The sequence below is a fragment of the Sitophilus oryzae genome, unplaced genomic scaffold (genome assembly GCF_002938485.1).
Source record: "Sitophilus oryzae breed Bouriz unplaced genomic scaffold, Soryzae_2.0 scaffold_1389_pilon_pilon, whole genome shotgun sequence".
NCBI lineage: Eukaryota > Metazoa > Arthropoda > Insecta > Coleoptera > Curculionidae > Sitophilus > Sitophilus oryzae.
The window spans coordinates 3,640,475-3,665,375 of record NW_022146047.1 but is presented as its reverse complement, the minus strand read 5'-3'; the positions used below and the strand labels follow the sequence as shown (position 1 = coordinate 3,665,375).

The 24,901-nt window shown below is 32.8% G+C and overlaps 5 protein-coding genes across 6 annotated transcripts; 3 read left to right on the top strand and 2 right to left on the bottom strand.

Annotated features, from left to right (window-relative positions):
• Positions 1-1,038: 1,038 nt before the first annotated feature.
• Positions 1,039-1,885, bottom strand: LOC115875569 (cytochrome c oxidase assembly factor 5). Its single transcript, XM_030891073.1, has 4 exons — positions 1,762-1,885; positions 1,592-1,702; positions 1,429-1,530; positions 1,039-1,365 (listed from the first exon to the last, which is right to left on the bottom strand). Exons 2-4 carry the CDS (start codon positions 1,697-1,699, stop codon positions 1,324-1,326), a joined length of 252 nt encoding a protein of 83 aa, XP_030746933.1. The 5' UTR covers positions 1,700-1,702; positions 1,762-1,885; the 3' UTR covers positions 1,039-1,323.
• A 568-nt stretch (positions 1,886-2,453) lies between these two features.
• Positions 2,454-5,488, top strand: LOC115875567 (progestin and adipoQ receptor family member 4). Its single transcript, XM_030891071.1, has 5 exons — positions 2,454-3,031; positions 4,179-4,397; positions 4,530-4,633; positions 4,688-4,825; positions 5,135-5,488. The coding sequence occupies exons 1-5, from the start codon at positions 2,731-2,733 to the stop codon at positions 5,330-5,332; spliced, it is 960 nt and encodes a 319-aa protein (XP_030746931.1). The 5' UTR covers positions 2,454-2,730; the 3' UTR covers positions 5,333-5,488.
• Positions 5,489-5,605: 117 nt separating this feature from the next.
• Positions 5,606-7,865, top strand: LOC115875568. The gene is made up of 2 exons (XM_030891072.1): positions 5,606-6,608; positions 6,650-7,865. The coding sequence occupies exon 2, from the start codon at positions 6,653-6,655 to the stop codon at positions 7,502-7,504; it is 852 nt and encodes a 283-aa protein (XP_030746932.1). The 5' UTR covers positions 5,606-6,608; positions 6,650-6,652; the 3' UTR covers positions 7,505-7,865.
• A 1,677-nt stretch (positions 7,866-9,542) lies between these two features.
• Positions 9,543-12,097, bottom strand: LOC115875490 (F-box only protein 9). Its single transcript, XM_030890958.1, has 10 exons — positions 11,949-12,097; positions 11,746-11,826; positions 11,515-11,689; positions 11,304-11,453; positions 11,118-11,251; positions 10,899-11,062; positions 10,605-10,796; positions 10,040-10,169; positions 9,877-9,984; positions 9,543-9,734 (listed from the first exon to the last, which is right to left on the bottom strand). The coding sequence occupies exons 1-10, from the start codon at positions 11,949-11,951 to the stop codon at positions 9,543-9,545; spliced, it is 1,329 nt and encodes a 442-aa protein (XP_030746818.1). The 5' UTR covers positions 11,952-12,097.
• A 937-nt stretch (positions 12,098-13,034) lies between these two features.
• Positions 13,035-23,922, top strand: LOC115875566 (zinc finger and BTB domain-containing protein 11-like). 2 transcript variants are annotated; one of them, XM_030891070.1, is made up of 10 exons: positions 13,035-13,252; positions 13,525-13,800; positions 13,859-14,042; positions 14,097-14,371; positions 15,115-15,436; positions 17,092-17,234; positions 17,307-17,522; positions 18,524-18,734; positions 18,794-18,962; positions 22,030-23,922. In XM_030891070.1, the coding sequence occupies exons 2-10, from the start codon at positions 13,548-13,550 to the stop codon at positions 23,287-23,289; spliced, it is 3,033 nt and encodes a 1,010-aa protein (XP_030746930.1). In that variant the 5' UTR covers positions 13,035-13,252; positions 13,525-13,547; the 3' UTR covers positions 23,290-23,922. The 2 variants fall into 2 exon arrangements, with proteins under 2 accessions (XP_030746930.1, XP_030746929.1); XM_030891069.1 differs by lacking the exon at positions 13,035-13,252 and adding an exon at positions 13,264-13,388.
• The last annotated feature ends 979 nt before the right edge of the window (positions 23,923-24,901 follow it).

Sequence of the window (24,901 nt, the reverse complement as noted above, 5' to 3'; positions counted from 1 at the left end):
CATTGAAAATAAACTTGTGCAGCTTTTAGTTAACACGCTGTCGATCAGAGTTATTGATATTTTAATGCACTTATGCAATAATTCTACACAGAGAAACTATCGTGGAATAACCAATACCAAATTTGACGTCGAATATATGTTAAAAAGTTAAATAATGCATTTTTTACCCTGTTTATGACAAAAGTATAGAGTATATTATATTTTTAGAAAGCTCCATAAGAAGGAAAATAAAATAAAAAATAAATCATAATATACAGAGTATCCCGTTTAAAAAAAAAAGTTTTGATAATATTTCAAGAATAACAGAGCTCGCAGCGAAAAACTAGTGGATTACACTGAATTTTAGGTGAAAACATAGAGAGAGTTGAATTCCATAGATGAATTCGAGACTCTATGGGACTCTTTCATATTTTGCGATAAGTTATGAGATAACTGAGATACGCGGTGACTCGAAAAATGCAACAATTTCAAAGAGGTCTAGGACAAATGTGTGTGTCGCAACCTTGGTTTCATAAAAGTGGCAAAATGATGTGAAAACCGCATCTTTGTATCTCTACTCATAAACGAAAAACACTATAAAACACACGAGAAAAGGACACCCTGTACAAGTCATGACACACATTTTAAGGAATTGTATTATATACACATTTAGGATAGTACAAAAATATATGATAAACGTTTTTGTAATGTGATATTTGTGAAACTAACATCCAACAAATAAGTGTGATATTTAAAAGTCTATTTAGATTCTATATTAAATTCTAAATATAAATATTAGATTAATAATTATTTTTTAGAGTGTAAAGGGACTTTTAAATATCAAAAATGCTTGATTGAAATATTCCTTTAGTTGTTTAGAAGAAAGTACCTGTACTAGCTTGTACGTACATATTAAAATAAAAGAACTTTTTTCATGTATATGTATGTATAAATATTTTTCGATATTCTACAGCACATAATGTTAACGGCTGTACAGACAGCATTGTGATATTATGCATCCAAGACCAAAATATCAGCAAATAATTATATTGTAACTAATTTTAGAATGTAAATATAAATATTTTATTTTTATCGTGCACTGTGAAAATAGATATATAAACAAGCTTTATATGACTCCTCTTTAATCTTATAGCAATAAATTTTATGTATATGCAAAATTAATTGATGATATTGTTGAAAAATAAAAGTATTTTTTACTAAAATTGGTTTCATAAAAGTTTTTTTTTAATTTTATCCCTAATTTTATATACATAATCGCGAACTATACATAATAATTTAACCAAACTACAAATGAATATACATGATATAACTACAAAACATAAATCAATAGCCTTTCCTACCTCTAAACCGTTGTCTGGCATCTAACTGCAAAAAAAAAGAATTTTTTTGTATAATTTGATATACAGCCAATTACATTAGGAATCATACCAATGATCGTTTACATTCAAAAAACGTGTTCCTCAAAGCGTAGCATTCATCAGGTACAGTTCCATCGCTAGTCTTTAAACATTCCCTAGGTGTTTTTTTGTGCTAGAAAAACGTATAGTTAGCTTTTTTCGTAGATATAGTAGTATCCCAAAAAAAGTAATACCACTCTACAACATTCGCTTTGCAACAGGCACATTTTCAAATCAGCCCTGGCCCCGGCACAAGGGGTTTGGTCCTTGAGTTTTTCGTTTTCGTGCTCGTACTGCATCATTTTCTATAGTAACCCAAAAGATGTGATTATTAAAAAAATATGTTTACTTTTAAATAACTTACGGCGAATAATAATGATTTTTAACTATAGTATTAATGAACTTTTTAAATTGTCGTTAGAAAAACAAATTTCCTTAATTTTTATGGTTATGTGACCAAAGAGGATAGATGACAGATGTAACCTAGTGACCACAGATCTCACAATATAACTACCATAGATAAACTTATGATTAGGTATGGAGACTATGTAACGATATATTTTCTAAAATATCGATATATTGATATTAATCAGGGATGGGCGCGTAAAAAACCTTACCGTAAAAAAACATTTTTTACGTATAAAAAACCTTTTTACGGGATAGGTGTAGAAATCAAAATTTTGGGAGAAACTATAAAAAGCGTATGTTATGGAGAAATATCAATCATTTTTTATTAAGTTTTTTCTTTTCTTATGGATTTGACTTCGATACTTTTCCTGCCTTTATTGCAAAAAAATAATAAAAATTTTAAATGCTTTTAAATAGAAACAAATATAAAACTAGCTTGTTCCATTTGTTACTTTTTGTTCATGGCAAACACTTTAGTAGTAAACCGTGATGAGATTTCCAACAAGAATGCAGATTTTAAGATAGTGTAGGTGGGATATATAATTATGCAAATTATTTTTTTATTATAAATTATGCGGTAACACGTAAAAATATGCATTACCGCATAAATAATACGTTAATAAAATAGCGGATTACTGCATTATTGTTATTAATCGATACATTGGCCGTAAGAAAAAAATAAACTCAGTATATTTGCGCGTTCCGTGTTTCCATAAGCGCGCCTGTTCGCACCTTTTCATCCCTTAATTTGGGTCAGTCATGTCATGACCACCGAAAAACGTCACTATCTATCATGTCCATAACCCGGGAAAAATATCCAGAATAATTCATTTTACACCAAAAAATAATGAACGAAATTTTCAGTAGTCTTCCGTCAGACCTATAGGACTTCCTATATATAAACCTATAGAACTTTCTTATAAAAATGGATATTGAAATAGAAAATAGTACTTGCACACTAAAAAAACGTAAAGAAAATGGAAAAATTGAAGAAACAAAAGATATTGAAGAAGATGAATTGAAAGATCAGGAAAATGAAGACGAATTTGTTGTAAAGAACGAAAAAAATCACAAGAGAAATGAATGGTTGTGCTTGAAAGATATGCCGGAACATTTGCAGTTTAATCCGAATATTAAAACTGGGTATAGACCTTTACAGTCTCCTTTGGGATGTTTCAAGAGCGCTTTTCAGTGGCATAATGAGTCTGTTAATATTATAACACACGGTGAGTTAATAAAAAATATTTAGTTAAATGATTCCTTTAAACTACCAGGACTTGAAATTTTCAAAAAAGATTTTCATTATTTTCTAAAATTTTCTTTATGTATCATATACCATATAATTAAAAAAAACGTCGTCCGAGAGGGCTATGAAATGAAGATCGCTGTCATTTTATATTATGTAAAATTATATAGTCATCGATCGCCATTTCCAAGTCAACTGCACGCCGTTTTTTTTTCGATTATATGGTGCCATTCAAGTTATAAATAATGTCTATATACTATAAAGGATTTTCGAACTTCCATTGTCTTTATTTATTTTTGCTTACACCACATTTGGTCAGAAGTATCATCACTGACTGTTATCAAAAGTTCGCACTTGAAAACAGCGGCAATTAACATTTTATTATAAACAGAATAAAGTTGTTTTCTTTTTTTTAAGTCTTAATTTTGAAGTTACAAAAATAAAATATACAAAAAATGTTTCAGGTTAAAATATAATCTAACCAATTTAAAAAAGAACTAAGTTTAGTTAAAAACAAAGCTGTGAACGAATCTGTTAGATTTTAAATTTGAAAATTAAGATCAATTCTTCTAGTATGCATATTTGCGAAAATGTGTATTACAATTTCTTCAAATGAAGGAGAAGAACGCGTACTCACTACTATAACGAATCGTTCATCGTGACGCCCGACGATATTTTTTTATTTTATACTTATTAAATAATTGAAATTGAATCTATAATTATTTGAATAAATTTACTGCGTATTTTAATTTATTATAGGAGATCTAAATGACTATTCTAAATAAAAATGTATTAAAAACGTATAATATTTTGAAGAGATGCGCATTACCCAGTCAGTAATACTTCTGACCGCAACGTTGTGTAAGCAATAACAAAGCAATAATAAATAAATAAGACAATGCAAGTACGAAATTCCTTAAAGCGGAATTTAATAAAAAAGTAAAGAAAAATTTCTTTTAGAATTAAATTGTTCTTTTTAGATTTACCCCGTTTTATGTAATTGTAACAAAAAAATATGCTTTTTTTTAAATCTTATCAGAAACGGCCAAAAAATCATATTTTTAAAAGTTCCTACAAAACTTAATAAATAAATATTTAATTTTATAGCTAAACACACATTTTTTCAGCTATACCAATATTTTATATAATTTATACCGTACCGGAAGTACTTCCGTGGCACTCCAAAGAACTCACATTCCTGGCGTGGTGCCACATAGCGGGTATATTGTGCCCCTGGCTGGGCAGTTTTGTCTACCACATGTTTATGAACTTAAACTATGGCCCCTTGGCATATTATGTCCTCCTGCAAATCGACATGCTGGGCATATGGGTTAGCCAGAGTTTCGGTGAGTCCCAGAAAATTTGAATACATGTATATCTGGTTGCCTATAAATGATGTTAGCTCCGTTAGCATAATATTAAAAAATACAGTAATTTTTTAGTGTTTAGCTTATTTATTTATCTTAATTTTATTTTAGGTGCTTTACCTTTGTTGTTTTCCACATCGCATTGCCTTCCAGATATTTACAAATGGTCGCTAATATCTTGTTATTGCTTGTTAAGTATATGGGGATTATACAAGGTACATTAAATATAAAAATACAGCAAAATATGTATAAAAAAACACGTTTTTAAGGCTATGCTGGCATGGTCCCCTTGGGACAGGAGACTGTGCTTCCTATTGCCCTTCCTGTACAGAATAGGGCTGTGGTTCCTGAGAATAAGCGGTTTAGGGGGTGGAGATCCGGCAGCATTTTTACACGTTATTTTACAGGTAAAATTAAAATAAAATAATTATTTATCTTGGAAATCGGAGGAGGATAGGTAATACCCTTTAATACTCCCCTAATACCCCTCCCCCCTACAACAGGAAAATATCCATGTATGCTGAGTTATAACTCAGAAAGGGGGATACAACAGATCTTTAATTAGGTCGCGGTGATTAACCCTCCTGTCAGTCATTCTACATATACCAAGTAATTTATATTTTAATAAGAGTCTCAGTAAAAAGGATTAAAAAAAAAGAAAAAAAAATACTTTTTAAAAGTCTCACCTTTTTTTACTTATTTCTTTTTCTTTCTAGGACGTTGTATCGATAGCTGGCGGATGTATAGGCGCGATACATGTGCCAGAAAAATGGTTTCCCGGATCGGTAGACTTGTGTCTGAACTCGCACAATATCATGCACGTACTGGTTGTAGCTGCAGTCTGGAGCATGCACCAAGCTACAGTACTCGATCTCCACTGGATGGCCAAGCACCAATGTTCATCTCTAGTATAGCTACATCAGAACCATATCCACATATATGGAAAGAAACTTCATTTTACTTCCGATTTTATCCTGCTTTGCGAAGTAAATTAGCGAGAATGAAACCAAAGTAGGAGCTTTTTATTGAGGCCTTTTCTCACATTTAGTAGAACACAAACAAAAAAACTTTTTGAAGATTTACTACCTTTATACAACTATCAGTAGTAGAATAAATAATAAATAACATAAAATAAGCTTCGTAAAGACTGACAAATCCACAAAATTTCAAATCAAATTCAAATGTGTCAAATGAATCGTCAAACAGAACTGTCAAGGATCCCCACCCTAGAGTCCTTTTTCCGCCCACCATGCATGGATACCAGATGGATACATGGATAGCATTGACGAGTTTTCGCGTTTACCAGGTTACGGAATGGGTTAACATCTGTGGTAACGAACTGGTTACTGATTTCAAATATGGTTAGGATAACCGATACCTAACGCCAAAACGCCTTCTGTTGCCACCAGTTTGGCTTATCTATGGCAGTGTGGCCAGATTGGGCGCTTTTCAGACTTCATTTGCGCAAAAAAAAATAAAAAGCCCAATGTGCAAATCGGGCGATTTTAATTTTCTAGATTGAGCGTTTTTAATTTTCTAAAATTCTAGATACTCCTTACGTCGATGAAGTTCTTTTTTTTTCCAACAATATTTTGTCACAATAAATTGTTGTAATTTTTTTGTAATTTTATGTAATTAAATAATCTGTAAGTCAAAATTTGCTTATTTGTTTAACTGAGTTATATACCCGGCTATAGCCCGACTCATCTACCAGATTACACCAAAATAAAGACCGCTAGCTACTACGTATACGAGCAGTCTTAACCATATAATAATTATGCAGATATTTTAACCATAGTTATCATGTTATCAACCAATACTATCACTTGGATATGTTTTGGACAGGTTAAATTTGTTTATTGTACTGATTTGCGCTTTTTGGTGAATTTCAAAAATCTGACAATACTGCTCGTAACCAGAAAACGTGACCGACCACAAAACACATACACAATGTGACTGTGACCACTTGATGACACATACAAAATGTGACCGACTCTCGAGCTAGGTCACGAAAATCGTAACCAGGTTAGAAGTAGAGGTGGGTTGTGAAATCGCAGTCCGCTACTTTGTCACAGGATTCGTGTGTGAAACTTGAAACAAGTGACAACGCGAAAAAAAAAATACTAACATTTGTGTTCACCTCCTGGTAAGTCAAGCCTAAAATTAAATAGTTTCATAAAGTATCATTCCATTATTATCCTCATAATTGCGTATTTTGCGGCGGCCGAAAAATAATGGAGTCTCCCGGGGGGACCGGATCCCCCCCTAGGAAAAAGAGCAACCGAAACATAGATTATGAGATCATAGAAGACATCATAGGCACGAGAAACTTAAGCCAAACCCCACAGGGTCCTTTGCAAAACAATTCGGAAGCTATTCTTGCGGAAAGTAACCCGGATCTAACCTCACAAAATGCACATGCTCCAGAACAAAAAGCCACGCTGACAGAGTCCGCATTCAATCCAGAATTCAATAGCAATGAAACTATATACACAGCTAAAGATAAAACCCCTTTTACTGTATACATCGAATCAACAGAAAAATCGGGCAACAATATAGGTGGGTTTAATCATCTGAAAATTGCTAAAGATATCTTTGATCTAAAACTTAGTAACATTTTAAAAATCAACATCAAAGGACGTAATAGATTAGGTGTAGATTTTGATTCTTTCAAGGCGGCGAACAACTTTCTACAAAACAAACATTTAAAAAACCTAGGCTACGACATATTCATTCCCAAAAACTACACATCATGTAAAGGCATCGTCAGGGCGATACCAAAAATGTTCTCCATGAAGACGATAGTGCAGAATAGTACCAGCAGAGAGTGCAGGGTAATAAGCTGCACACGACTGAACAGAAAAGTTATTGACAAAGAAAAGAAAAGTGTAGAATACATACCAACAACCACAGTCCTCTACACATTTGAGGGCACAAGACTGCCCAGAGACATCCAGGTTTTTGGCTTGGACATGCAGATAAAACCATACGTTCCACCCGTTACGCAATGTTTTAACTGTTTCAGATACGGTCATACCAAAAAAATTTGCAAGTCAAAAAAAAATGCCTTAATTGTGGAAGCCTAGAACCGGAAAATGAGACACCTCACCGTAAGGAAGACGGATCCTTCCTATGCCAAGTAAAATGCATACTCTGCAACTCCGACGAACATCGCTCCAGCTCAAAAACTTGCATGGAGTTTGAAAGGCAGTTGGTTGTCAAAAAAGCCATGGCATTTGACAACCTTACCTACTTCGAAGCAAACGAAAAATATAAAAGTTTTAATTCTAACACCCCATTCTCACCCAAACGGGGTGATTTTCCAGAAGTACTGGCCAAGCCACATACGGAAAAAAGTCCCTACTCATCACAAGAAAAATGGTTAAATACAACAAGAAGGAAGCAGACATATGCCATGGCTGCAGCCTCTAATAAAACAAATACAAACAATCTAAAAAAGCAAAAGGAGGACATACTTTATTTCCCAAATTCAAGACCAAGAAAATACCAAGACCTGGACCTACCTACAAACTCTAGTAGTAACATAATTATACCGCAAACAGTAAGAAGTACAGGAGCAATACCAAAAAATATCAACGCTTCTACCTTAATTTCGCCTACATTAAGTGCCACGAGAAACTTCAATAAATACAGCAACGAAATAAAAACGTTCATAGAAGAAATGTCGACCAAATACAAGATACAAACACCAACAGAATGTGTGGACCAAATGTTGAAAACCACTAGGGAGTGTTCTTTATAGGTTGCCACATATAGTGGCAAATTGTAAACAAGGCACTCTCCTCTAACAATAGTATATGACACAACAAAACACTCTGATCATTATCCAGTGGAATATCAGAAGTGTTCGGTCCAACCGGACCAATCTTATCACAATTATAAAAAAATTTAACCCGGATATACTAATTTTGAACGAAACTTGGCTTTTTTCTACAGATCAATTCAATCTAAAAAATTACCACATAATGCGAAAAGATAGAGACGACGGCTACGGTGGCATAGCCACATGTGTCAAAAAAAACATAAAGTTCAACGTAATCAACAGCAATAGCAACAATATCTCGCAACTTCAAACACTCACCATAAAAATTGATGATCTTAACATCACAAATGTTTACTCCCCACCCCAATATAACATCTCGCCACAAGACTTAGAAACGACAATAGACATCAACAATAAGAAAAATATAATAATGGGAGACTTTAACGCACATCATGAGTACTGGGGAAGCAAAAAAAACAACCACAGCGGGATTAACCTATACAACTTTATTAACAAAAAAAACTTTTCAATAATAAATAACGAAGCACCAACACGATTTGCCAACAACACCAATGAAAGTCCTTTAGACCTCACACTTGTCTCTAACAACCTCACTCTAAAAACAATATGGTCACTCATCCCAGACCCCGGATTTGTGACCACTACCCAACAACAATGTGCACTCTGGTGGGCAACACAAACATCAGACATTCTACGTTTCCTAGGAAAAACTTCAGAAAAGCCAATTGGACAAGGTATGAAACTGAGATAGGCAAAATGACAAACCAATTAGACTTGAATGCTGGCTTTGACGACCTGCACAGCATAGTGGAGGCAGCAGCTCAAAAAAGTATACCAGAAACTAAGACAAACCAAATAAAACCACAAGGTAATCCATGGTGGGACCAGGAATGCTCCTCGATTGTCAAAGAGAGACGGAAAGCCATTAGCAACTTTAGATCCAGTCCCAACCTGCAGAATTTTATACAAGCAAAGAGACAAATCGCCTTATCAAAGAAACAATTGAATAGAAAAAAAAAAGACAGCTTCAAGGAATTCTGTGGGACACTTAACAGAAATACAAACATAACCTATATATGGAACAAGATAAAGAAATTTGGTGGCACACACGCGAATGCAAGACTACCTATACCCAGTGACACAATATCCGAGGAAATACTAAAAGACAACTCAATAACAAACATAACACCAAACTTCTCACTGCAACCACTGGAGACAGCAGACCCTCCTTTCAATCTGGAAGAACTAACACATAGCCTCAAAGGAAAAACCAGTTCTGCCCCGGAATGGATGAGGTTAACTATCCTATGCTAAGTCACCTAGGAGAAAAAGCAAGCAATATCCGAAGTGAAGCTCTTGACCCTGGAAAACATCAACGGAGGAAACCGATTGGCTATCAGATCGAAAGTGCAAGTGCTCTCTTGACCATGCTTGTACTTTGTAAACACCGAATAATAAGTCCAGACTAGCTTAAAATGACGTTTATTCTTGTGGTTTTTTATTTCCAATTCCTAAAATACAAAAAAAAACTAGCAGGGATGGGTAAAAAAAATACGTGTAAAAAACTATTTTTTACGCGCAAAAAACTATTTTCTGGCATGTAAAAAGTATTTTCCCGTGTAAAAACTATTTTGTTACATCAATCAATCTTACCATATGAAAGGTTTGCTCGGCATTTTCCATTTCTCTCCGTCTCAATCCTTTTCTGTAGGTACTCTGGACAGCCCTGGACGTATCTTGCCGCTGTACAACCAATGTAACCTAAAAAAATTACACAAAATTGATTAAACTGAAGCAATTACTGCAAATGTTATACTTTGTCATCCTTCAGTCTGTAATACCCAACCATTACAGGCTGTCTAGGACTGCGAGACTTCATTTGTTGTACGCAAAGCGAAGGCTCATCTGGAGAGGTTAACATTAATACCAGTCCTTCAGGGAAAAACCTAGAAAAATATAAAAAATCATGGATGGGTGTGAACGCGTACTGTCTTACGGTTTAGTCTAAAATACACGTAAAAATGCAAAAACCCTAAAAACACAAAAAAATAATGCAAGGGAAAAAAATTAGATTTCTCTTTCTTCCCAACGTACATTTTCTTTGCTTCTGCCTAAATTTAAATTTAAAAAATAACTATACAAAAAGAGATTTACATCAATAAAAACTACCAAATATAGTGAAAAAATCTTTTTAACAAAGATCATGTACTGTTAACTGGCTCAGAGAAGCTTTACTAATCTGTGGACGTAACTACCTCGTAATTTACATGTAAAAAATAGTTCTCTACGACGAGATTTTTTCCCTACCCATCCCTTTTAAAAAATATTTTCTGATATAAAAAATCCTATAAATTTAAACAGTTTTTGTATAAAACAAATACCTTAAATATCTGTAGTAAGCAACTAGGTGCCATGGTCTGTAAAACTGATCTTGAAAATTATTTTCCCCATGTCTGATATACGTGGTTTTACTTATGTAGCACCCGTTGAAATTCAATCTGGACCTTTCAATGAACATGTTTCTCCATGTACCGTACATGCCAGGAGATGAACCACAATTCAAACCCCATATTCTAAACAATTGATGAATAATTAATCAATAAAATAAAGTAATAAAATTTTAAAATAAAAAAAAAACAAAAAGAACTTTAAATAAATTTTGTCTCAAAAAATACCTCAAACATGTCAATCGCCAAATTTCTGGATCACGAGCACACAAATAAAATCCTCTGCAAACTAATCCAAACATTTCTATAGATCTCAAGTCCAAATCACTGGATACAACCCATCTGAGAATGTAGAGTAGTATTTCCACAGGTAAAAAAGATATATGTGTACCCTAAAAGTATAATAATAAAACTGTATAATTTTAAATTATAAATTTATTTGCATACTGTTTGATCAAACTTCGGTGAACACAAAAATCTCATTTTGGACACTCTTCTCTGTATTTTTGGTAACAACTGGCTTTCCTCTATGATTTCACTGTCGTCAGAATCGTCACTGGAATCTTCAGTCTCTTCAATCTCTAAAATTAAATAAAAATTATATTTATCAGCTAAAACATTTAGTTTACATACCTTCAGTAACTTCTGGAGGTCTCTCATTCTTTAAGTTGATATGTTTTGGCCTATAGTCAAGTTTGAATTCAATATCTGGCACGATTTGAACTGCCTTTCGATAGAATTGAATGGCCTCATATAATTTTCCAGATTTTTCCATTTCTATTCCTATAATATAATCATCATTTTTTTTTAAAAACTTTAAATATCCAGAAATATAATAATGTACCTTTGTAAAAAAGCATACGAGCTCTACTTTCCTCGTCAGTTCCAGTTGGATCAATGTCAGTCTCATTTCTGCTTCGTTCTTCTTTAGAAACACTTTGTTTTATTGTTTTTGGTTGAACTCTAAGCTCCTTATGCCATTTTTCTCGAAAATAAGTCAACTCATCCTGAACGTTAAACTAAAATTATTAAATGGCTCATAATTTAAATCGTTTTTATGTTTCCATATATATACCGAAGAAGACGGGTCGTCTTGATCTTCTCCTTCACCATCATTATCACCGGGACCTCCACTATTATTCAATCCAGAGTTTTCCTAGAAGAAAAGCTCTTGATCATATGTTCAAAACAATGCTGCTGTTACATCATCATAACAGAGCGGCAAATAACATTGTCGTGTTGTCGTTACAGTAAAATAAAAGGAAAAAAATATTTTACCATTTTAGTTTGATTTTAAATCGTTCACTTTTCGCTAAAAAAGTAATCTAGTTCACGGTCGGAAAATCTTATAACTTCTTGCAAAATTTCGCTGGATACGATCAAAATATCAGCCATGTTTTAACTGGGATTTGGAATTTTTTTCTATTTTCAAGGACGTTTCTATATTTTTGGCAAAGAAGTTCCATTCAGGGTTCGGAAGTAGTTAACTAAGACGTAATTTACCTGATTAACTACGTGTAGTTTCTCTTCAAAAACTACGTCTTTTCCCGTTCATTAACTACATCAAAACTACGTTAATAAACTATGTATTGATATTATGAATAATTTTCCTTTGTATGAGGTGTAATAGAGATAATATGATGTAAATATTATATTTAAAGCCATATTTCTTCTGTTTTCTTAAATACATTATGTGTTTTTAAAGCTTCAACTTATTATAACCTCACCTCAAACCTTTGACATTTGAAAGTTACATACATAGGTTACATAAACTACACCCTCTACATAAACTACATTAACTACATGTAATGTAGTTTATGTAGTTTTTAAAAGTAACATGTAGTTTTCCGAACCCTGGTTTGCCCTGGTTCCATTATAGTTCCATTTGATTAGGGAAGCCAACCCATCCGTGGATATAATAACTTTTCTGTGGATAGCTCTATCCATAGATTAGGGACAACCAGGGTTCAGAAAACTACATGTTACTTTTAAAAACTACATAAACTACATTACATGTAGTTAATGTAGTTTATGTAGAGGGTGTAGTTTATGTAACCTATGTATGTAACTTTCAAATGTCAAAGGTTTGAGGTGAAGTTATAATAAGTTAAAGCTTTAAAAACACATAATTATTGAAACACATATTTAAGAAAACAGAAGAAATATCGCTTTAAATATAATATTTACATCATATTATCTCTATTACACATCATACAAAGGAAAATTATTCATAATATCAATACATAGTTTATTAATGTAGTTTTCATGTAGTTAATGAACGGGAAAAGACGTAGTTTTTGAAGAAAGACTACACGTAGTTAATCAGGTAAATTACGTAGTACGTACATTATTCTGTGGCTGCTTGTTTGTTTTTGACAGATTAGCAGATAATTTTTTATTTGACAAGTATTAAATAATCTTCACCTGATCTTCACAGAGTTTTGTGAGAATTTTTATTCAAAGATACAATATATTATTTGCTCTCAGCTCTGGCTCTCAGATTGTGGTGTAGACTCAATTTCAAAATCTTGACAATCATTCCTAAACATGTATAAAATTTAGTTGTTTTTTTGTAAATATAGGTACGTGTATACGATATCTGACGGAGTATTTATTAAATTTTAAAGTTTTCTTTAAACAACAGATAGATATTTTCATTCATTCCATGTTTTAATTTAATAACTCACGATTTTCCATCGATTACTACATTTTTAAAAGGTTCGTAAATTTTGTAGGTTATGTTTTTATTAAGGTATTTAAACTTCACCCTTCATTTGATTTCAAGTTGCTACTTGAGAACGTATAAAATTTAACTAATACTAGAGCTGAGGGTTTCTAAAATAACTATTTTTAGTTAAAATATTCAAAGACATTACGATGTCGGACTGTTATTCATATTCTTCGGACCACTCTATAATTATCCAAGAAGGAAATATGATCTGGAACCACGCAGTTCACGACCAATCTTCCCTGCAATACTTCGATGCAAACGACACAGTTATAACTGACGCCACGATCAACGAGAGTTACGCTACAGCAATTGATTCTAACGAGACGCAGTATTTATCAATACTAGACTCGTCCGGAGAAGCTACTCTTGAGAATATTAACTTGAGTAATATAACACTTGGTAAGTTTTTGTTTTTGCTTTGGTTCTTTTAGTATTTATTAATTAATATTTCCCTTAGGAGATATGCCGGTAGAAGAAAATATAGTTTTTTCTGGAACAGATCCCCCTGAACAAATTCCAAACGAAGAAAATGATAATAGTCAAGTTGTTGTGTTTGCAGTTGAAGGATCGGATGATCTCTATGGATTACAGTTAAGTCAGGATCAAGAAGGAAATATACAGAAATACCAGTTTCAATTTAGGTTTGTGTTGATTTAGAAAGCGTTTTAAAAATATAAAGTAATTTTTTTTTCTAGAACTAATCATGAAGGTAACTTAGAAGCTATTCCTGAAACTATACAGTTACTGCCTCCAGATGATAACGCACTTGGTAATGAAGCTGCATTTCAACAAGAAATTCAAAGTGAAAATGAATCAAATGACCTACAAGATTATTTATTAGCACAGTCCCAAATGCAGAATAATAATGAAAATGATTCAAATACACTTGAAAGCACTTTTCAACAAATACCGAGTGATTCTGATTTATTACAGCTAGACGATAATAAGAGTGCAGTTAATATTAAAACTGGTAAGTATATACAGGGTGTTCCTTAATGACATGGTAATATTTAAGGGGATGATGCTTGAACCCATTCTAAGAAAAAATCTTTATATGAATGTATGTCCTAAACATTTAACTTTTGAAATACAGGATGGTATAATTTTCTAAAAAAAAGTTTTTTTCATAATAATTCTCTTGCTTTTGTGGCTGTTTAAGTACAACTCCACGTGTACCTCCTAATGTCAAAGATCTTTTGAAAAGAGCATTTTGAGCATTTAATTTCATCTATAATAATTATACGTTTACATATTTTGTTCTTGTAACTGTATTAATTAAAATATGTTTCCAAACATGCTCTTTTTATTACCTTTGAATATTTTACTCTACATCCCTTAATTTTTGTTAAATTAATCAAAGACATGTCCATGGCATGTCACAGCCACCTAGAGTTTGTCAAATAATAAAGATCTACTGACGCTAAATCATAAAAATGAAAATATCTAGAAAAATCTTAGTCTAAGGGGTAGGTAACTTTAATAGTATTTTGAAGAGATATGAATTCTCCACGGAATATCGGAATAATATATTGGGTGTTCCGTTTAAAATAAAAGAGGAACTTGCTTTTAAAAGTGACTTTTAATCAATATTAATGTTGTCTGGAAATTTTTTTGGGTCAAATTTTAATTTGGTTTATAATGGTCATGAGAAGCGCCACCCTGTATATTTGACATTGTTTTAAAGTTAGGAGCTGTATCATTTTTTTTTTCTAGAAGTGTATATTCCTTCACAAGAAATCGATCTGAATTGTGTGAAACGTGAACAGGTCTTCAACAATGATGATGATGAAGATCATCCCGATTATATACAAGAAAACCATGGATTTGATGGTGTCATTGGCTCTTCACAGCATCTTATTTTCGGTGAACAGGTTTCCGATGGTAATTTTACTGAAAATATGATTCAGGAAAACGATAGTGAGCCTTGTGATAACGAAGTTTTAGAGAATAATGATGAAAACATAGTGCAGCAGCTTATGAATGACAATGGGGCTGTTGAAGTGGAATTCGACAATGGAACTGAAGATCTCGACGAGTGAGTATTAAAAGAATTAATTTTTTAAGCAGTGTGGTTCTAGTTTAAAAACAAACTTAAGTTCTGCTACTAAAGTGTATTAGTTTGTTGTTTTTTATTATGAAAATATATAGAGCACGTGAAGAGTATCATTATAATGATGGGTACAAAGCAAAATAGTAAATTATTTTTTATACAAGGTGGTCTTTGTATAAAAAAATTAATTGTCTTTCTAAACACTAGACCACTCCGTGTACACAAATTATATGTGTATTAATTTGTTCTTTTTTTTATTATGAAAATATATAGAGTATATGTGTATGAAGTAATTTTTATACAGGGTGGTTTTATTATTATTATTATTGGTGGAATTATTTTTTATACAGTGTGATCATTATATGAAACAAAAAAGTTCTGCTAATATAAACTGCACCCCTCTGTGTATACAAATAAATGTGTATTAATTCGATTTTTTTATATCATAATCAGTACTCTATTATCGGAAAAAAAGGCGTCCAGTTGGCTTTGAAATGACGATTGATGACTTCTCATATAAAATGACAGCAATCTACATTTCCAAGCTTTCTTTGACACTGATTATTTTCGAACGTATAGTATAATGATGTGCATGAAGTAAAAAAGTAATATATTTTTTGTACAGGGTGGTCTTCATATAAAAAAGTAGTTCTGGTTCTAAACTAAAAACTGAACTATGTAAATACAAATGAAAAATTTAATAATTCATTTTTTTTTATCATAAAAATACCATATGATCATAAAAAATGACGTCCAGTTGACTGGGAAATGACGATCGATGACATTTCCATATAAATTTACATATAAAATGACAGCGATCTTTATTTCGTAGCCATCGCTGACACCCACCTAACCTAACCGATCATACGGTACATATTAGAGTACCTGAAAAATATCGTTAGAATGATGTGTATAAATGAAATGTAATGAAGTATAAGTGTTAATTATTTTTATAGAGGGTGATCTTTGTATTAAAGAATTAAGCTCTGCTACTTTAAACTGTATACAAATTAAATGTGTAATATTTTTTCTTCTTTTATCATGAAAATATACAGAACGCTGAAGATCGTAATGAGTAAAAAAGTGCTTTATTTTTTATACAGGGTGGTCTTTGTTTAAAAAAATAAAGTTCTAAAAACTCTATTTTTTTTAACTGATCCGCTCTGTGTACCTGCACGGGCCGGTTTTTTGTAGCCCGACCCGGCCCGGCCCGAGAAAAGGAGCAGGTTTTGTAAGCCCAGCCCGGTTTGTGGAAAGTTAAAACTTAAATTAGTCCGGCCCGGCCCGAACAATTAAAATAAAATTACAAAAATCCTTTCAATTACAATTATTCCAAGTAGTTCTTTGTCGATTCCAGAGAATCTATCAATTTCACATAAACATATCGCCTTAAAATACCTGTTAAAGTATAGGATGTCTCAAAAACATGTACAGAAGCAAAGTTGTGTTTTTTTAAAGTGCGGAACCGGCCCGGCCCGAGGCCCGACCCCTATTGGCAGTGCGAAACCGGCTCGGGCCAAGGCCCGTGTTCGTGCCGGGCCGGGCCTGAGGCCCGTTCGGGCTACCCGGCCCGTGCAGATCTCTACTGTGTATACAAATTATATGTGTATTAATTGTTTTTTTTATCATAAAACGTATAGAGTACCTGAAGGATATCCTTACAATGATGTCTATAATCAAGAGTGTGAGAATGTGAGTTCCGAGACTGAGACTTGTAGTGCAAGTCCACGCATAGAATCTGACAGCGATGCTTATCAAATTGCTGATGATTTTCAGTTACCAGGTACGATAGAAAAGAATTTTTTAATATTTTTATTTTACCAAACATTTTTTTTTAATATTCTTGTTCACTCAGAGCCACAAGCAGAGGATATTGAGGCGTGCCAATACCAAATAACATCAAATTCTAATACAGAAGAAATTATAGTCAACCAGCAACCTATTCTTGAGAAATCGAACATATTAAAACATTCTTCGGCAAATTTGGAGAATAAAAACAGCAAACAGCCGTTTGTGAACGTGAAATATTATATTGTTTACCCTGAGAAAGAAAACGTTAATGCATTAGTCGGTAATAAATAATAGACTTTTTTCTAAGTCATGTAGCATGATACAAGAAGGTTAGATAAGATCCTTGACGGTTGGAAATCTATAAAAGCTACAAATTACTTTGCTATCGCTTTGAAACATGAACAAAGTTGCACCCAAGCTCCGCCAACTACATGCGCAATATCTTCTCTCAAAAGATCCCTGGCGATGGCAAATCGGTTCTCCGCGCGCATGACGTCACCCGGATAGTAATTTTCGGTTAAGCTCCGCCCACTACATGCGTAATATCTTATCTAACCCTCCTTGTATCATGGTCATGTAGTATAAAACAGGGTGATTCCGAATTGTAATCGGGACACTTCGGCAACATATTCTTCGGATAAAAATAAGTAAAAAAGTTCTTATAAATCATGTCCTTAAGTGCTTCGTTTCGGTGATACAGAGTGTAGAAGTTGAATTTTTATTTCGTTTTTTTTTCGAAATAATTTCTGAACCAACGTCGATATTTGGATGAAAATTTGCATATGGGAGTGTTTTTTTCATGAGAAATTCGATTTTAATGATTCCTACTTGACTATGATTCCTTCTTGTACTTATAATTTACTTGTATTACAATTATAAGTTATTACTCTTCAAAACAGCATTACTCATCTCAAAAAACACTTAAACACCAATTTTCGAAAAGTTATTACTCTTCAAAACCGTTAAAAAATATGTAGATGGTGCCCTCTACAAGTAGGTGTCATAGTGGAACCGAAATCGAGTTTATCATATCAAAAAACACCCATCAAACACCAATTTTCAACCAAATATCGACGTTAGTTCAGAAATCATTTGGAAAAAACAAAATAAAAATGAAACTTCTACACCCTATATTTCCGGGACGAGGCATTTTACGACATATATTTAAACAAACTTTTTTACTTATTTTTATCTGCAGAATATGTTGCCGAAGTTTCCCGGTAACAATTCGGACCACACTCTGTATAAAAAACAAAAATATTTTATGTTGAATGTTTTTAGGTCAGGCCAAAGAAAAATTGCCAAATTTATCTAAACTACCGAAATCCAATCCCAGAAGCGTGTTGCGCACGTCATTTGTGAAACCAAAGGAAGTACCAAAATGTGTTAAAAATACGGAATTCGAATTGCCCGAGTGCGACCTGTTCCAAAAAAGGTTCGCCAAGAGTAAGGAAGCGATGCAGGCGAAATTGTTTCACAATTTCATTAACGGGTTAGTAGACGCTTTTTTTCTCCCTTATTTTTTGGGTGTTAAAAAATCATTTTTTTTAGAACGACTATACCAGTGGCGCCCGTTAGACAGACCAGACAACCGAGGAAGCAAAAAATTAAACCCGTGCAGGAACGAAGGGATGAAGAAATTATCGTGCAGGAAGTTATGATTTCGTCTACGGGATTTGTGCAAGACTTGAATAAAAAATTGCGAAACAAAAAAGTCGAGGTAAGATATTTTTTTAAAATTTTTATTATGGCTGGGTGTGTAAAAAACTATCACGCAACAAATAGTTTTTTACGCGTAAAAAACTTATTACGAAGTTGGTTTTTAACGTTTTTATAACACGTGAGTTTATGTTTATAAACAGGAACACGGGTGTCTACAACAATTATAAAGGCGGATTCTCACGACTGGCGTACTTGACAAGTACGCCAATATTTGCGTACTTGGCAAGTATCCCCACCAGTCTCCACTTTGTACTACATTGGCAAGTGTACTTGGCAAGTACGCCAATATTTGCGTATTTGCCAAGTACCCCTACAATCCTTGGCAAGTAAACAGTATAGTCGCATCGATGGATACTGGTCGTCCGGAAATTGTCGTTGCTAGTGATTCTTTTTTCTTTTTAAGTTCTTTTACTGTACACTGCAATACGATTTCTATGTTCTTTATGTTTGGCCATCCATATGAAGGGCTCATTTTCGTATAAATCCATAAATTCCAAAACAACATCATTTGAAGACTACACGGGAAAACCCAGTTTTGTCCGTTTTAATTGGAGCCGAGAAAAATGCAATTTAGTGTTTTTAAGGAAATATGTTATTTTCGGTTGAATAATTAGAAAAATATTTATATTACTACCAATTCTGAATTATTAATATTGTGAATTATCGCCATATTCTGAAATATTGAAATAAAAATCTAAATAGATAATCTAAAAAAAATAGTCAAAATGCAAAACAAAACAGCAGAAAACCAGAGATGTTCAATTAATTAAAGGTTGTATAAAACCTAAATCTAAACTATTATTTTTTTTGTTGAAAATTTATATTTAAGTAGGTTTTTATTACCATACATAAATTTATAACCATATTGATAACGAAAAAAATATTCCGTATATGCGTACATAAATTAATTACGTATGTGTATACCTTTAAGATTGTTACATAAGGATAATATTTTTCTATCGATCGTGTCAGATGATGTTTTTGAGAGATTTGTTGATTCATCTATGTTTTTCGGTCAGTCGAGATTATTGTTGTTTATTGTAAGCTTCGGCAAGTTTCGAGCGGAATAAATTTGTTTGTGTTTTTGATTTTCGACGTTTATTTTCTGTAATATCCCTTGTTTTAATAATATAATACTAATTGCAAGATGCATGCTTGTCGCCCATGCGTAAGTACATCTCTGGTTTTTGCCATTTACGCGTGGACTACTGTGGTTTTTCTTTTGTACGGCAAAATAACCAAGCTGTAATATCTCTGGGACTAAGCGTATTATTGCTTTCTTTTTTCGAATGACGTTAACATTTTCTATAAAGTTGTATCTTAATTTCTATGAAAATGTGACATATCTGGTTTTCCCGTGTAGTCTTCATTTGTCCACTCCATTTATTGCTGTGAAAACGATTTAGGTATGTCGCCAATATTGAAGTTATTAATGTAAATTTGATATTACATAATCTATTATTGTTTTAACGTTTTAAATTATCCGCAATTAACTCGAAAAACACTACGATCCGGAAATAAATCGGACATACGCTATAACAGTAACATTATTTGCGCAGTCGTTTTTTTTGCGCCTCGGCAAGTGTAAACAAGGCTGGCCCAGGCTGGCCAAGTATACTTGGCAAGTGTACGATTAATCGTTTGACTCGGGCTATATTTACCGACAGAGAGTGGGGACGCGACAAGTGACCAAGGAACCCGTTCTCACGACATGGCAAGTATATTCCAATATCAAATGTTTGTCAAGTACGCCAGTCGTGAGAATCCGCCATAACGTAAAGATATACTTTTTTGCGCTTAAAAGCTTTTTTTACGTGTAAAAAGACATTTTGCGATGTAGGTTTTTTATATTTTATCAAAAACCTACGTCTACATTTTAGTAACGCTCCTCTAAAATGCTGTAAACCGTTAAGGAACTTTGTTAAATAAGATATTTTGAATTATTTCATTATGTTTTATCTTTCATTGATAAATAAATATTTTTTGATATTGTGTGGCAGAAACCATTAAAAATGTGTATGTTGCTTTGGTCATATACGTATTATTTACATATATACTCAGGGTTCTCTATTTAACCCCGTGTGCAGTTTCTGTGCCGTAAGAGAAAGACAACATAACCCAGCTCCATATTAAAACTGCAATAAGTCTATTTCACCCGGATATGGATTGAACTGCGATTGCGCTAAACTCCGATTGATTGTTGTTTTAGTTCTGTTTGGATTACTTTTTATTTGTGCGCGTAAAAGAGTGATTTTGTTTAGTTTATTGTTTCCAACTATTTTTTGATATTTTTCTAACTCCATGATAATATGTTATACATAATAAAAATATAAATAAAATTGAAGGTTAGGTGAAATGTCAGTCAACCACTTCCCTTTAAAAACATCGACCAATGAAAACTTCTTCAGGTGAGGCATGCGCAGTTAAATGAATATCCGGGTGAAATAGACTTATGCAGAATTCCATATTGTTCTTTCACTGTTTGGGCTTCACTTTTTGGAGATTAGGCTGAGTATATTTGTAAATAATACGTATATAGCTTTGGTATGTTGGGATTGAAGAGAATTGTCAATTGTCATTCTTTTTAATTCCGTTTTTTACGTGTATTTTGCATCAAAATACGAGACGTGCATTTTTACTAATTTGAATACCTTGTGACGTATGTTTTTTTTTTGCATTTTTTACAGAACATGAAAGAAGGTAATGACTTTTAAACACGTAAAAAGTGATTCTTTACATCAGAACTTTTCTTACACGATCAACCCTGTGTCGAAATAATTTTCGATAAAATATCGATATACAGATCTCATTCCTAACATTCCATTGATTAATAAAGTATATATATCTCTCTCAGCAAAATAACGCGAAAGAGAAAGACAACAACAAATCTACATAACCTTGCTTTAAATGACAGATGACAGTGACAGTTGTCTGTTTTAAAATCAAAATTTGTAACGAATATTTCTTGATTCGTTTTCTTTCTAAACAAGTAGTTAAAAACATCTTTGAGGTGGTTAATTTATGAAATCTAAGTAATTTTGTCTATAATTTGTTTTTATTTGTAGGTTAGCGCTGTGGTTGAACTATCCGATTCCGAAGAAGAGCCCAATTCAAAATCACGACGAGTAACTGTAAGCGAATCAGAATTATCCGTTGTAGAAATCCATTCTGACGACGATAGTTTAGCTAAAAGTGCCTCCAAGTCGACTGTTGTTAAAAGGAGACGCGGCAGACCCCCCAAAAAGCCACCCACAGAAAAGAAAATAGAGCTAACACCAATTATAGAATCAGTAAGTTTTAATTCAAACCAGGACATTGAAGAAAAAATAGAATTTCCTTGTCCGCATTGCTCGAAGTCCTTCCCTAGTCAAAATAGTCTTAACACACACAAAATCCATCACAATTTAGAGAATAGTTTGAAGGAACAAAAGAAAATGAACTCTTCCCGGGTGAGTGTAATACCAAGACGATCTATTCTACCAATGAAGTTTGAGTATAACCACAAGTGCGAGAAGTGCGAACAAAACTTCAAAAACAATGCTTTATTACAACGGCACGAATGCAGGAAAAAACAATCGGATTTCAATTGTTCGGTGTGCCTTAAATCGTTCCGGGACGTTGCATTATTGAATATGCACAAAAAAAGTCATGTTAAGTCGAACTTGGTGAAGAACACAAGCATAGAAAAGGTTTCTCCGAAGAAATCCATCCAAAAACCTTTGATAGGTGTGAGAAAATCAAGTTTGAGTGGGTTCAAGTGCAAGGAATGTGAAAAAGTGTGTGAAACCAGAAGTCTTTTGGACTTGCATGTAAAAACTCATAAAAAGTTTACGTGTTTAACATGTTCCGCCACCTTTACGTCGCGTCTCTTGCTTGATACTCACATTCGCATTGATTGTGTGAAGTTCAGATCGCCGAAAAACAAACGTTTATCGTTCAAAATCCGAAAATCATTTATACAAACCCCTCCAAGACGCTTGTCCATCGCTAAAGTAGCAGACAGAAGTTTGAGAAACTCCACTCTAGCAACGATTTTAGAGTGTGAAGTTTGCAAATCGAAATTTACGACGTACCGCAATTTGTACACTCACAAGGTGCAGAAACACGGCATGAGCACCCCAGATAAGAGCTTGATGGCTGGTAACAGGCCAAAACAAGGGTTGTACAGGCCAAAACCAGCCCATGGAGGTATTCCAGCCAATGATAGAATGAAGAAGGCGTTTGCGGCGCTGCGAATGAAACTGGCCGAAAGTCAGGAAGTACAGAAAATTACAGGAAGTACCGTTGAATCTGTGCCTACGACGACAGGTCTTGCTGGTCAGTAAGTTAGATTTACGTCTTTACATCTTCTGAGAGTATCAAAAACAAAAAAGTTCGAAATGTTCAGAAACCAAACTCTCGCACAGAATAAGGAATTAAAAAGAAGATTGATTTTATCTAAAATATTTATTTTGTTCTTTTGACTGTATTTTCTGAAATTTTCTCTACTTTTCGCAGTGCCGCTTAAACTTCCGTCGTTTTAGTACAAATTACGTTGATATTGGGATGTAGAAAATCTATATTATATATATTTAGTTTTTAGGATAGATTTTTTATATTAGTGTTGTATTTAAAAATTATTTTATCCATCATTTTTTTTTCTTGGTGGACAATACGGAGTTTTCATTTTGTTTATTTTTATTGTTTTATTGTGTAGCTCACATTTCTGAATTCTGAAAGGTGTAACAAGATGTATATTATTAAAACTAATTTATTATTGATTAGAATAAATAACTTATAAAAATTAGCCAAAAAAATTAAGACTCACGAAAATTTAATTGGTTCATTTATTCTAACAGTTTTTTTTTTGATTGTTCAAAATTCCTATTTAATATTTTATAATTGATTGTTCAAATGAAACAAGTCAATTTGAGAATTATCTGTACTGTTTCAACTGAAAAATTTGTATTTTGTGAAAAAAGGCGTACTGATACTAAATAAAATTTTTATATTTTATTAAGCCAGTGTTTTTTTCTCCTCATGTATTATGTCTGATTGTTTTTAGTCATCGCAATTTGGTTATCAAATTTTTTTATCATAATACAGTAAAAAAACTGCATAAATACAAAAAATCTACTTTTCAAAGTAAAATGACAACAATTACTCTCATAATATATTCTTTCGCAGGACAAACTATAGCCTAAGTAATATCTGTACCTTTGTTGCGGTTTCATTTCCAGCGCTGTTTACAAAAAATAACTTATTTTGTAATTTCCTTCTAGTGGCGAAAAACTCTTCAAGAAACTATAGTCTGTCCAGCGAGAAAAAACGTGATAGTGACAGTTGTGTCTTTCATTTTAATTCACAGTTAAATTGTATTTTCGGATGTCGTCTGTCGAAATCTTCCCAGACTCGTTGGACAGACTTTAGCTCGATATTTTTTCCTTCCAAATTCAATTCAATTTAAGGTTCTTGTTTCTCTTAAATATAAACACTAACATCCTATATATGAGAGTAACTTAAAAAACTTAAATAAAAAAAATAGTAATTTCAAAATGTCTATTTTTTACAGATTATATACATTATATGCTATGTTTTATTTACATTTATTAAAATAATTTACTAATTTAGGCACTGAAATATTTGCTAAATGGGAGTTAACAGGTGACTAGTAAGTATATTAAATATTTAAATCTATGTAACGACTCGAATATAATTTGAAACGCGCGTATAACAAAAATTTGCAGTTGTTTGACTCTTTAAATAAACTGAAATTAAAAATTAATACAAAGAAGTTCCTTTAAATTATAGTTCGAATATTATTTATTTGTTAACGTTAATACAAATAAAGCAAACAAAAATCATTAACTTAAAAACGAATCATTTTATAAAAACCAACGCGTACGAAAACACGACCTTATTTTGTTAAAAGAAAAAGAAACGATTTATACAGGTGTA